This window comes from Myodes glareolus, chromosome 21, assembly GCF_982192425.1.
Source record: "Myodes glareolus chromosome 21, mMyoGla1.1, whole genome shotgun sequence".
Classification (NCBI taxonomy): Eukaryota; Metazoa; Chordata; class Mammalia; order Rodentia; family Cricetidae; genus Myodes; species Myodes glareolus.
In genome coordinates this window covers 43,668,712-43,682,845 of record NC_142046.1, presented here as the reverse complement: position 1 = coordinate 43,682,845, position 14,134 = coordinate 43,668,712, and the positions used below count along the sequence as shown (strand labels likewise).

The following is a 14,134-nucleotide window of genomic DNA, read 5'->3' as shown; positions in this document are numbered from 1 at the left end:
GTGGACCATAATACAAAGGACAGATGCTTCTCTGTATACACAATGAGAGTTCTATCATGCACACACTTTTAAAGACTTGAAGTTTAAAACCATTTTAAAACAAAATCGAAGGAGAAATTGCAGGCTGTGTTTATAAGGATTCTAGTGACAAGCAGTAGGTCAAACAACCGGGAAGAATCAGCTTGTGGTACAGCTTCATTGTACTAATAATGTCACAGTTAGTACATTTATTAAATTAAATATTACCAGCAAGGGTCTTTTAAATGCCATGTTCCTGATACTAGATTATATATTTATTTCAGAGTTAGCATAGTAAGAAGGGGAGATATCAGTAGAAGGTCTATTAAGCTATGCCCCCCCCCATTGAATTAATGGAACTATTCAAATCAAACGTTTCACGCCATGCCTTGAACACCACTGCAAACCATACTGTGGGTGTAAAACACAGGCAAGGTCGACATAATCAGCTCAGATGAGACCAGTGACTTGTGCACCATCAAGTTTACTTCATTGTGAAAGCAGTGGGGGTTTCTTTCAAGGGAATATGTTTCTAAGTGTGATAACCTAATACACAAGCCAAAGAGGGAAAACAAAAAGGCATGCAACTTTCAAAACCGTTGATCTAAACTAAGTGTAATGCAATGGCCAAACCATTGCCTGTCTTGTCTGTCTTCTCAGAGACACTCACATCCTGTTGATCTGGGAAAAGGAAATCTAACTTCAATGACTTTAGTAATTCACAAAGATTTAAATACACAGTTGCTGCCATACTAACTTAGATATTTTAAAATTTGAGTTGAAGGAGCCTCATACCTAAGCTTATCTATTGCTGCTGTTTCTTTCGAGGAAACCTAGACACCACGCTTATTTTAACATCGGATCATAGGTTCCACTTTTTTTTCCTATGCCATGTCCAAAATGCCTGTGACTGACTAATCAGACACATGCTAACAACGTGCTGCACTTGAGACCAAGCTGAATATTGATATAAAATTGCTTATGAACATACATTGTCTATCACTTGTTTTAAACTTTTTAAAGAATGTATACAGCCTCCATTTAATAACGCTTCGTTCCTAACCTTTATTCTAAACCGAAAATCCTTCAAAACTTCAGGGCTGAAAGGATAAATAATATCACCCCCAAAAAGGTGAGACCCAAAAGAACTGTTAACAGTTGGATTCGCAAGACAATATAACTTCCGGATATCAGAATCTTAAGTTCTCCATGGGCGCTAAGTTCCTAATTGCTAACAGCTCCCGTTATTTCACTTTTAAAAATCAGGAACATTATGATTTGTGAAATAAATGGGTAAGTTCCCCGCTGATAACTTAAAAACTAACAAACTAAACAACCCCCTCCCGTGAGGGGTCCTGAAGGCTATTGAGTGCAGAGGCCTGGCTTTGCAGCAGGCTGACACCCCGAAGGCCTGGCCCTGCGCCCTGCACGTCGAGGCCCAGGCTGAGGGCTCACACCAGGCCTCACTCAGACCTGAGGCCTGGGCTTCTCGCTTAGCGCGAGCCATTGAGGTAGAGCCCGGGTCCCGTCGCACTGGCAGCCGCGGGACGGCATCTGCCTGCAGCACCAGGTGGGCTTAGGCCTCCAGGGCCCTGCAGCAGTACTCGATGGATGGACGGCCTGCGCGGGACCGACCGACCGACCGACCAGCAAGATGGCACGCGGGTGGCCAAGGGCGGGAAGCGGGCGGAGGACGCCAAGGGTGGCGCGCTCCCCTCACCCCTTCCTTCCTCCCTTTCTGTGGAAGCGCGCCTTCGAAAACCGAGAGGACTGAGTCCGCGGGGAGGCTGGGCCGTCGCTCTGGGTGCCCGCGGAGGGCGGCCCGGAGCGTGAACCTGGAGGGCCCCAGGGCCCCAACTCCTCCGCCCCGCGGCCACGCAGCCTCCTCCCCACGAGGAGGCGCCGCGCGCGCTCGTGCTGTCAGAGGAGCAGAACGCACACAGCCTCCGAGCGGGAGCGCGTGGCTGCGAATTTACCTCACGCTGACTCAGTCCACACAGCAGATGGCGGAGCTGCGAGGCAAACGACCTCCCTGGTGTTTTTTAAGCTTTGCTAAGAGCAGCGAGCGCGCGTCTTTCGGCACGAGGCGCCTCGTTCCTGTGAAAAGAGCTCGCCTCGGAGTCTAGGGGCTTCGCTGACGCACTTGACACCGCTCCCGGGCTCCCCGGGACCGGGGACCTGGGAGGCGGGCGGCGCGCTCCCGCGAGCGGGCCTCGGGGGCGAGCGCGCTCGGACAGCCCGAGGCCACGCGCCCCCGGAACCCTGGGACCCCCGCGAGCGTGCGCGCGGCCTCCACGCGGCCCCGGGGCTGCACGTGCTTCTGCTGCTGGGCCCCGGCCGGGCTCCGAGCGCAGCCCCGGCTGGGTGGGTGCATGGTCCCGGGCACGCACTGCTCCACGGCTTGCCCAACACACACACACCGTGTTTTGTACTTTTTGTCGTTGTCTTTACTTCGTAGGTGAGGAGAGGGGAAAGGAAAAACAAAGGAAAATCAGTCATCGGGTTTTTTTTTTCTCTCTCTCTCTCTTCTCTGTGACACACAAGACTCCAAGGAACGCCGTCTAGCGGCGGGATTATCCAGGGAAGGCAAATCACTGCAATCTCTCCCTCGACCTTTCATTTTAATTGGAATTCTGAAGCCTCTTTACAGCTGTCACACCACAAAGGGGACACGGGGCAAACTCAGGTTGCTGGTAAATTTAGTTCTGTCACCCCAGGCCAGCTCACACTAAAGTAGAAGGTTGAACCAGTACCTGCCCCTTCCCGGCGTCACCCTCTCTTTGGAGACTAAAGTCCAGAAGTCGCCTCTCTGAGGTAAAGACAGAATTGCAAACTTGAGCATGAGATTCCGCACCGCCATTTGTTCGCAAGGGTGAAGACCTGGCCTGGGTAAAACTGAGGCAAGGATTCCATTACAGAAGAAAGAGCAGCCGCCCCGGGCATCACCCCTCACTTGCCAGTCCTTCTCCAAAGCAAATTTTAACTCAGTCCTTAAAAACCACCCTTCCACGTGTTGGTCCTGCGGGTCTTTCTCCACCCCACCAGGAACAATACCTGAAATCACCCTCTCTAGAGACATCGGCCCTTCGGGTGTCTGCATCTCCAAGGCCTCTTTGTAAAACCACTTTCCTCAGCACCTGCAGTCAACAGTCTGGCTTGACTTGCTTTAAATTGCACCCTACTCTCTCACCTAATACCTGGCAGATTGCTGTGTGAAATCTAAAGAGATTCTTAACTCATCTAAAGACACTCCTTTTCCTGTCGCTTCAACTTCAGAGAGAATCAGAGCTGGGTGAAAGAAGGTGCATGTATTTCCCTAGAAAAAAAAACAAAAAACAAAAACACAGCAGTAAAGAGAACTACACTCATAGGGAATTAATTGTAAATAAGAAGAAAATAGTCCTTAGTGGTGCTATGAAATAAAACTAAGGGGATGTAGGAAGTGGTTACTATTAGACTCCCAGAGCAGAGGGAAGGGGCTAGCCTTGCTTAACCCTTCAAAGTCATAACCTCTAGTGATTATTTGCAAATTGTAAACTGCTCTCAAACACCACAGTTAGCGTTTTACCAGGTTTATTTTACTTGTTATACACAGACGATACAAACGAGCAGAAAACAAAACGATTCTCAGTGGAGTGTGTACTTGTATAAATTATTCAATTCACGGACAAAACAAAACAAATATAAAAATCACAACATTTGATTTACAGAAGAGCCGAAGTATACACACGTTTAGACCCTGAATTCCTATTAGGAAGAATCCCCCATGGGCTGGAATCTAGATTGAATATTGTGTATGATGCATATTTCACATTGATTTTAAAGTACAAAAAAAGTATAAGTTTGCTACACAACATTAGAAATCCTACTAATCTATTTCCAGGGGGATTAATGCTCCTTATCAAATATAACAAGACTTGGGGGGAATCAGTCTTACTTGCAATAATGCTATTGTTTTCCCAAGAAAGTCAAATTTCAGCTGTCTCTAAGTGGTGGGGGGGAATCGTTTTCAAAACTAAAATGCAGTAAAATATACAACTCACACAATTCATCTTCACTAGACTACACTATAGTTACCAACAATCCAGTCATCTATATCAGTAGATTATTCATTACAAAGATTTACAGCATATAAAGGTGGCATGGGGACTGAAAAGATAGTCAGAAACAGTTTGTCAGCATATTTGGCACCTGCACAGACCAGTAATGGATTTGGCACTTTGGGGAAAAACAAATAAGGCAAAATAATATTGCTGATGTGGAGCTATTCCATTTAGAAGGAAGAGGGGGACAGACAACTCCAGTTAACTCTGCTTTGCGGGCTTCATGCCACTTCATGGACTTGCCTAGGAACACAGGACTAACTAGCTTTTACAGGTGTTCCTGTGGCGTCCCCTTAGCTACGGCCTGTGCCCTGGGGCACATAGTGGTTACACCGTGTAAGGAACTGAGAAGTGAAAGAGAGTCATCACTACAGAGTGTTTCATGTTTCCAGAGCCTCTTAGAATATTTTTAATATCGCACAAGAAAACAAAGGGGGGGTGGGGAGAGAAAGAAAGAAAGAGAGGAGAAAAAAAAGAGGGGAATAAAAAGTTAAGCATGAACTGGTTTTGTGCCTTGACGATGAGAATAAAAACTAGCCATTCGTTACAATAAATTAACACTATATACAATCATTTCACAGGCTTTGTTCCACTAAAATTATGAACATCCCTACCATCCATCCATCCATCCATCCACTCGGGTATAAGAAAGGACGCGCTGGGTGGGTGCAGGTTCTAGAGTCAACATCCTATAGGGAGGCCAAGACAAGGCGGGTCGGGATCGCTGCTGTCTGACAGGGCTGCCCAGGTCTCCTAAAGTTGAAGAGTTTTCATTCCAAGAGAAAGAAGGAGAAGGTGAGAGAAAAAAGAAAAGAAAAAGAAAGACGGGAAGGATCATAATAACTTCACAGAAGAAAAGTTGGAAAACCACAAGGTTCACAGCCAGGTTCAAGGTCGGTGCGCTAACTGCGGAGGCGGCTGTGCAGAAAGGAAAAAAAAAAAAGTTTTAAAAAAAATGATAATGGGAGACCTGCACTTATCCCCCGCAGACGGTCATCGAGGGTCAAGTGAAAGAGCGAATGCGCAAGAGCGGGCCTGGGGAGGAGGACGTGGGGCAGAGCAGAGGGGCCGGGTAGGGCGCGGGCGAGCGCGGGCCGGGCGGCCTAGCTGTGCGAGTAGAAGCCGTAGTAGCCGCCTATGTCCTTGGCGCAGTTCTTCTCGCAGTCCCGCTGGGCCAGCACCTCGCTCTTGAGCGGGGACGAGCTCTCGGACACCGGCGTGTCGGCGGGCGAGATCCGCCTCCGCTTGGCCTGCTCATAGATGCCCGAGTCGCTCGAGTCGATGGACTTGATGGACGAGGGCGTCTCGATCCAGCTCGAGTCGGACAGGTCCTTGGGCTTGGCGTCGTCGGCGGCGGCGGGCGCCAGGGGCGAGCGCTCGGCCGCCAGGCCCTCGGCCTCCTCGCCCAGGTAGGGGTTGGCGCCGGCCATGCGCGCGGCCGCCGCGGCGCTGTTGGGCCAGCAGGGCAGCACGGAGCCCGACTTGGCGCCGCAGTACTGCGGGGGGCTGCGAGCGCCCCAGCCCGAGGGGTCGGCGTAGTAGCCGAGCGGGCGGCCCGTGCAGCCCGCGGCCTGCAGCGGCAGCGCCTTCACCCCGGCGGCCGCGTACGACAGCAGCGTGGCCGCGTTGCCCGCGAAGTCCGTGGCCGTGTCGTAGGCCGAGGCCGCGAAGTCCAGCCGGTTGTTGGCCGGCGTCACGAACCAGCGCTGCGGTGACGGCGCGCCCGGGTCCTCGGCCTGCTGCGGCGACAGCAGCCCGTTGGTGTGCGGCACGCTGCGGTCCGTCCCCGGCCCGGGGCCCGCGCCGGCGCCCGGGTGGAAGCGGGCCTTGGCGTAGTTGCTCACGAACTGGTCCTGCAGGAAAGAGCCGGCCATGGCGTAGCGGGCGCCGGGCACGATCTGCGAGCGCGGAGAGTCGTTGGGCGACGGGGTCAGGCGGTCCATGTCGCAGCCCGTGTAGATCCTGAGGGGAAGGGAGAAAGAGAGAACCGAGGGGTGGCGCGGAGGTCCCTGGAGGGTCCTGGAGGGAAAGCCACCTCTAGTGTTGCCCACCCGCACACCGTCCATCTGGAAGTTGCGTTTGCCATACAGGGTGCAATCAGCAGAAGATCACAGACCCGCACCCTCCCTAGCCCAAACTGGAGGGAGATCAGTTTATCTGCAGGACCCTGAGCCGGACCCACAGTGAAGAGTGGAGGTCTTCCATCTTCCCGTTACCGCTAAGTGCGCTAAATGCACGCCACGGGGAACAAGATGGGGCCTCCATCCACTGATCCAGAATTGTACTCAAATTATGGCAGAGTTATCCAAGCACCAAGTTGCTCTTTGCCCGTTGGGCCTTTCCTCTCTGGGGAATTTCCGAGTGAAATTTCTAAACAAGTGGCCCACTCTCTCCACCCATTTAAGACCTCCTATGTTTATTGAGTAGTTGAGAGGATTCCTTTTCTTTTTCTAGGTAGTTTAAGAAATCCCCAGGGAGGAAACCGCGAGGGGAGAGTGGGGACAGACTTGTCCAGGTAATAACATCAAAGGCTGACTTTCACCGGCCAGAGTCCCAGAGGATTGCTGCTGGAATCCTCTAGGTAGTTTTGTCTGCTGCCCCCCCCCACCATGAACGCCCTTTAATTCCCATCTCTACCACTGCAAAAAAAATAGAAATTACTACTTGGAAGCAACACTTAATAATCAGTAAAATTCTTTAGAAGAAAAAGTGTACTTTAGTCTTCTCTACCCAGCTTTTGATCCATTACTAAAAGAAAAGGAGGAGGGAAAAGGCCCTTTTGGGGGGAACTTACAGTTAACACCTTCCTCCAAGCAACCCACCACTAATAACTAACCCTTCTTTACAGAGCTTAGGTGTGCTGGGTTGGACACATGGGAACTGTTTACATAAGCACACAACAATTCTCTTAGGTACTATTATTTCACTTTCCTGATAAGGAAACTGAGGCAAGGGAAAGTTATAGAACTTCCCAATAATCAAGAGAGATTATGTTTGGGGGGAATTACCTTAGATAAAATATTCACTTTAGGCCCTAGGCCTACGTGAACCCATTAGAATTGAAGTTGGTCAATGCTGTGTTCCCTCATAAACATGCAAACATACCTCACTTTTTATTTAGCTCATACACAAGTGTTTGCATCTTTAGTCAACACACTGTTTTAAAGTAGTGCCTTGGTATTGTCAGATCTTAATCCTAAAGAGAGACAACTTCCCAGGGTGTAGTTAAGCAATCTTCTAGGACCCCTTGAACTCTCATGCCCCCCCCCATGCCCTCTAATCAAACCAGGCCCAGATTACTAAGCTTAAAGAGGAGAGTGTTAAAACTACTCAACTCCCTCTCATCCCCCTAAAACCAGGGATTGCTTTTGTATAGGCAAATCTTTACAACAAACTTATGGTGATTTAAGAAAGGGAGGGGCTTATCCAATAGAAGGCAGCCAGAGGACAGGGGCAGATGAGAGTTACAATGGCTGCCCAGGGGCATTCTGCTTACAAATAAATAAATTAATTAATAAAATATTCCCTCCTGAAATTTAATTCCTGCTTCATTTTTTTAAGTGGAGGAAAGCAGAAAGGGAACATAATTAGCAATGTACAAATATCTTCTCTGTTTGCCACCACAATATTCTTTAAAAGAAAAAAAAAGCAGTCTGAGAAAGATACAGTTTAGATGCCCATCCAGCTCTCAAAACACTTGGGATTACTGAATTGATTTGTGCAAAATAAATGCTTATGAACAGATGTTAGCAGAATTAAAAGCTCAAAATCTGTACAACTCTCTTCCAACATCCCTAGTCTCTTGGGCCACATTCTTTCCACTGTTTGGAGTCCATCTTTTTTCATATTTTGAGACCTGAAGCAGCAAAGTTTTATTCTAGAGAATCACATTTGTGATTTTGAAGAGGACTGCTTTGAACTGCTTTTAGGGGACCTGTAAGAAAGTTGGAGCCAGTAGACACCAGTTACTCCCTCACTGATAAAAAATATTGAGAGGGGAGATGGTGTCTGGAGACTGGGGTACAGGAGCTCCTTGTCTCTTCCTCCACACATTTAATCTGTTCCTAGTCAAAGACCTAGCCAACACTTTATCTCTATCCCAAGGCCAGGAAATTAAAGTGCATATTTCTCTTTATCTTTAATAGACAGAAAAAAAGTAGGCAAATCACACCATCGCACTTTACATTTTGCTATATAACACTATCTGAAAACTCTTAGGGGCTATAGTCCTTGCATGAGAATCCCAGAACAAATCTAGAAAGAATTCAGTTTGTATCTACTGCTGCCCCAAACGACAGTCTTGCTCTGAGAAAGGCCTAGAGATGGGGGGGGGGGGGGGAGCAAAGAAAGGGAACCAACACATTTAATAAAACCATGTATGCAAAAAGTAAGAGGAGCCATATTTCTTCTGAAGCTTGCGAATACGATGCAACCACACCTCAGTGCTGCCCAAAGCCTGTAGGGACTGAGTCAGGCTCTGCTCACCAATTCGCCTGGGGAGAGCACGTCTTCATTGGGTCCACAGGAAACTGCACAGGAGAGGCTCTCACGCAAAACTTGGACATGGAGAACTCAAAGTCACATATGCCAAGGAGACTATAACAACTGCCAGGGCCACATGTACTTTCAGGCAGAGTAGCCCCCCATTTCAGACCCAGACGATCTGAACTGAGCATCTGCAGCCACAAACACAACAAGCACTGGGAAGAACCAGGACAGCTTCCTCAGCCAGTCAGCCAACCCCAGCGGTGGCCAACATCTTTGGAATTTGAAAGAAAGCTAAGGATAAGTAGGGAAAAACCTTCTAACCGAAATCACACAAATACCAGGCCACAAGGTTACCAGAGAGAGCACCAACATGATAAGGGAGGGAAAATCCCAACCAATTTTCTCACACATTTGACTTTCAGAATCCTGAAACACAACAACGACCCTTAAGCTAGTGGCCAGTTCAATAGCTATCTGCGAAGGAACATGGAAAATTACTTACGTGTCATAATTATCTCGAAATCCTTTTGCAAAGGGGTTGTGATCTATTTTTAGTTGTGTAATCTGGAGGAAGAGAAGAAAGGGTGATTGTGGTCTCACCTTCTGCATGGGAAAGTTGTGTGTTTGAGACTATATCATCTGCCATTGACAGGGTCTTGGGCCTACTGAGCCATCAAACAGCAAAGGTTCTCTAACAAAACTTTAAGAGCATAGCAGGAGAGGAACAGCAATAAGTATTGGGAAAGTTGTGGAACTGGGTTTAAATTAATAAGACCCAATAGCATTTCAGTTAGTTCTCCTGTGTGCTATACGTTTATTCAAATAGTCATTACAAAATACTGACTACGTGTGATGCACCAAGACAAAAATCCTTAATATTTTTAACTCTTTACTGTTTTCAAGCGTTTAACCATAGATATATTTTTTTTAAATGGGCCAATTCTGATTCTCGATGGAAAAAAAAAAACTGTAAGCTGCATTTTAAAATTGGGCTGATTTGAAATAATCGTTCCTATTTCTGATATTTTGACTTGCATGACCAAACACAAAACTTCTATCGTTCTAGAGAGTCACCTCAGTTTTTGCAAACATGCAAAAACTGCAAAAGTTCTAGTGCTACCCAACTCCATTAGTCCCCGTAACTTGATTTTATTGGAGTTTTCACATTGCATAACTACGAATGTGTCTGTACTCCCTTTCCTGCTCAGAACTCTCAAAACAGTAATATCTGTTCATTTTAGACACCAGCTATGAGATTTTAGAAACATTTTATTTTAGATTTCCTAACTTGCTAATTGTTTCCTGAAAGCGAGATTTCCCCAAGGAAGAAAATACACATTTTGACGTGTTCTAGTTTAAGGACCAAACTAAAGCTCGGAAATGATCGGTCCTAGAAATCTTGGCCACTGCACAACTGGGGGTGGGGTGGGGGGCGTAGCGGGGCTGGAAGTACACAGGCAGAGCTTCCCCACCGGCTAGGTGTATGGGGAAGGGCCTGGCAGGCGCCTAGCACTATCCTAAGCCCTGCTGTAGGGCCATTTGTGGCCGAAGCTAGTATGCGCAGGGTAATGGAAGACCAGGGGATAAGGGGGTGCCACTTGCCCGCGCCCAGCCCTGAGCCTCCTTACATCCGTGTTCTGGTAGGCGGTGACAGCGATGAACTGAGTCTCCGGGAAAGTGAACGTCTGGACGCGGCCAGGCTGGCTGGTGTCCTCTGTGCCATCCTCGTTCACTTCTACCACGTGCAGACGGGGTTGGTACTTGTGCAAGGACTGTAAAACCACCATCTGTCCGCGAAAAGAAAAGAGAGCGCCTTTTAAAATGCGTGGCTGTTCGCACCAGCCCTGGGGCTCGCTCTGGGCCGGATTGAGCCAACTGGAGGCCGCTGCACCAGACTGGCTGTGGGACTCTCCCGGTGACGGGGTGGCTGGGACACACTGACCAGGATCTCTGGGATCCAGGATCCTCTCTGGGCACTGGGAAAACGAAGCCCGTCTGCCAATCATCAGTCCCTTTCCCCAATTCCTCCTTAGAAGAGGAACAAAGATTTTTCACAACCTACAAATCTCAAATCTCCTGCGTTTATTTTCCAAAATGAATCAATCAATCAGTATGTGTGTTTGGAAAGGTGAATTCCAGAATGAAGTCAGGTAGAAGGTAAAGACAGCAACTTAATGAATTAAATATAATCTGGGGAGGAAGAAATTATTCTCGAAATCGTCACAGATGGAAACAAATCCTACCCAGTTTTCCGTGCTGATAGAAACTAAAGAAGGGTGTGTGTGTGGGGAGAGAGAGAGAGAGAGAGAGAGAGAGAGAGAGAGAGAGAGAGAGAGAGAGAGAGAGAGAAAGGGAGAGAGAGAGACTGACCTGCCCATTGTTGTTTGATGCTCCCTTGTTGTTGGTCAGCTTTAGTTTTCCAAAAGAGATTTCTTGCCGCATCCAGTGAGCCCCAGTGTTGGGGGAATCCGGATGCATATAGACCCGGTTTCCTTGATAAAGAAATAGTTTGTTTACATATGTTCTGGACACTGCCCAGTCCCAAGTCCTTAGCACATGAAACACACACACACACACACACACACACACACACCTCTTACTACACAGAGAAGCCCATTAGCTGTTTCTTGGGAAGGCATACTTTCTTCTATTAAATGGATATTATTAAAATAGGTTTACTGTCCAGTCCCAACTCTATACCACATACCACACACACACACACACACACACACACACACACACACACACACACACCTTCACAGCGAGGACCATTAGCTGGGCTTTTTTTTTAAGCCGCGATTTCTTCCCATTAAGTGAGAATGATTAAAATAGCTTTTGCATAATCCTCCCCTTTCTTGCCGCTCAGTCTGTCCCCGTCCCTCTCCTTCTTTAGGAAGTCATTGGCCGACCGTTTTAAAAGTCGCTCGAGCCAGTCCACAAAAGGCTTTAATTAATCATTCTCACCTAAATAAGTGTCAAGAAAACGTGTTAATTGGAAGGACTTGCCTTGCACATTGGTGTCCGCTTTGCCACAAGGAACCCATTTGCCTCCTTGAAACCTCCAGTGATTGGGATCCGCCAAAATCACATCCACAAAAATATTGTAATGAGCGGTGGGATCGAGACCAGAAATGTTAAAACTCAAAAAGGGAAACATGCGCCTGTTTAAATTAAAAGGGGAGAGAAAACAAGGAAAAAAAGAAAATAAATGTTAGAGATTAAATGCAAGAAGCGGGGCGCCAGATAGCCAAGCAAAACTTGTCCTTGTAGTGTGTTTGAACGAATATTTGCTGCTCTAGAAAAGGGGTACTGGGAGAGGGGAAGACGTAGGGCCGAAGCCGGGGACGGAGCAGTGTGCTCTGCAGTGGGGGGCCGGCAGGTATCAGTGCTAGGGTGAAGAGCGGGGTTGACCTGCTTCTCCACCTGTCGGCACAGGCCAGCCTTGATGAGCTGCTCTAACACTGGCTGCTGCCGCGGCTCTTCGTCTTGCTCCGTCCACTGACTGACTCTCCGACCGCACTGGTACAGCAGACTCCCCGCCACCAACATCACCACGGCGGTTTTTATCCCTTCCATTTTCCCCTTTTTCAAAACCAGCCAACTCCAGGACGCACCCGATCGCCTTTCCACTCCGCTCCCCGACCCCACATCGTCGCTGCCCGGCGGTCACAACTTGGGTGCTCTCGCCCAGGGTCACGCCTGGAACAACGGCAGCCAAAAAAAAAAAAAAAAAAAAAAAAAAAAAAAGTAGCATTACCTTCCCTGTTTAGTGATGATCATCTCCGTTTGATGCCGATGAAATTTCAGCCAAAGTGGCCTGTTGCACAGGTATACCTGCGCCTTGCCCGGCACCAACCCGGGCTGGGTGGAAGAGAATTGGTAGAACGGAGCTCCTTGGTAGGAGTGGCCGTACTGCTGTGGGTAGGGGTAGCCGGCCGTGGGGTAGCCCTGCGGCGAGGAGTTGGACAGCAGGCTGTTGTAAGCTCCGTTGGTGATAACCGGGTGGTGGGCCATGTAGCGGCTAGGGCTGCCGATGGAGAAGGCGGGATGCGCCGGTCCGTGCTGGCCGGGATACGGGAACATGGCACTGGGAGCAGTGGCCGCAGACTGTGGCTGGCTGGACTGAGAGAGGAGGTAACGATCTGCAGCAGAGCCATCGAAACTGTGACGAAGCTCAGAGACCCCGTCCAAGACAGGAGAGAGTTTACTTCTCTGGACGTCCCCTGGTGAGTCCTTGGAGTCAGGAAAATTGTCTGGATCTGACTGATTCGTCATCCCCCTGGTAATTTTTTTCAAAGGTGAACTTCTCTCCAGGTTGTCAGTGGTCGAGATAATGGGATGATCGTGCAAGACAAGCTCAGATCCGCCCGAATGTGGGTAGCTGCTGCTCACATTGAGAAATTTCTTGGAGAGCATGATAGACGGAGAGAGGCAGTGCTCCAGCTGCATAGCTCTAGAACCTGAACGCTCGCCCTCCCGTCCCTGGGTTTTAAAGTCCTGTTTATCATAAACTAGGAATCCACAGACCCCTCACTAGACAGAAAGCACTTCAACCAGCAAATGCTTCTCTAAGGTTTGATTTACTTTTTTTTTTCCCTGGGAGAAGAGATTGGCCAATTGACACTATGCAGCAATCAGAAAAGGCTCACTTTTGATCTTGCTGCTTATGCAGCCGATGAAACGGCTCCTGCCATTGGTTAGCTGCTGACAGTAATTTAATTAGATAGACATTAATTAGGATAATCACCTGGCTCCTGGTCGCGACGATCATGGCAAATTGAAGGGGATGATTTTATTGTTGGTTTGGGGGTGGGGTGGGGAAAGTGTGTTGGTTTACGTGAGCTCTGTTATGTCACCTTTAAGCTTTGTGACCACCGCTTTAGGAAGATTCAAAGATGTGCAATTTACTAAACATTTCCTAACCCCCCTTTCTCTCTATAGAGAGGAGGGGCGGAGGAGGGAATTCGATGATGCTAGGAGACTTTTCGGATCTGAATGAGCCAAATATTCAGTTGAATGTAACGATTTCAAGTGCAAAGTATACAAAGCGCGAGCCGGTGGCCTCTTCTCGCCCTGTAAAACTTCCAGAGTCTGTCTTTTCCAGTTAATACACAGAAGCACACACACCTGAGTCTGTGCTTTGTGTGTAGGTTACTGCGTGTCCTTGACGCCCCCTCCCCCACCTTTAAACTGCCCGACTAAATAAATAAATAAACAAACCTCCAGCGCGGAAAGCTTCAGCCTTAAGGTGGAGAGAGGAGAAGTGGAGGCAAAGCAGCTCACCCACCCATCAACCCACCTCGGGAAGGTTCGGTTTCCGGCTGGGGTACAGAAACAGTGACAATCTATGATCTCCTTTTTAAGTTTTGAAATAATCATAAGCCGCCGCACCGAAGCGCTTTAATGTATGTGCAGTCATGTTTACTGGGTCGTTACTAAATATTTTATCAGCCAACTTGGTTGCAGATCATCTGAAGAGCAGCTAGCTGGGGGCGGGCGCCATGTATCCTTTGAGTCCCACCGCA

The 14,134-nt window shown here is 48.4% G+C and overlaps 1 protein-coding gene across 1 annotated transcript; it reads right to left on the bottom strand.

The window, feature by feature from the left end:
• Positions 1–3,574: 3,574 nt before the first annotated feature.
• On the bottom strand, positions 3,575–13,728 carry Tbr1 (T-box brain transcription factor 1). Its single transcript, XM_087900006.1, has 6 exons — positions 12,367–13,728; positions 11,616–11,770; positions 10,980–11,101; positions 10,238–10,396; positions 9,112–9,173; positions 3,575–6,083 (listed from the first exon to the last, which is right to left on the bottom strand). Exons 1-6 carry the CDS (start codon positions 13,056–13,058, stop codon positions 5,225–5,227), a joined length of 2,049 nt encoding a protein of 682 aa, XP_087756132.1. The 5' UTR covers positions 13,059–13,728; the 3' UTR covers positions 3,575–5,224.
• Between the last annotated feature and the right edge of the window lie 406 nt (positions 13,729–14,134).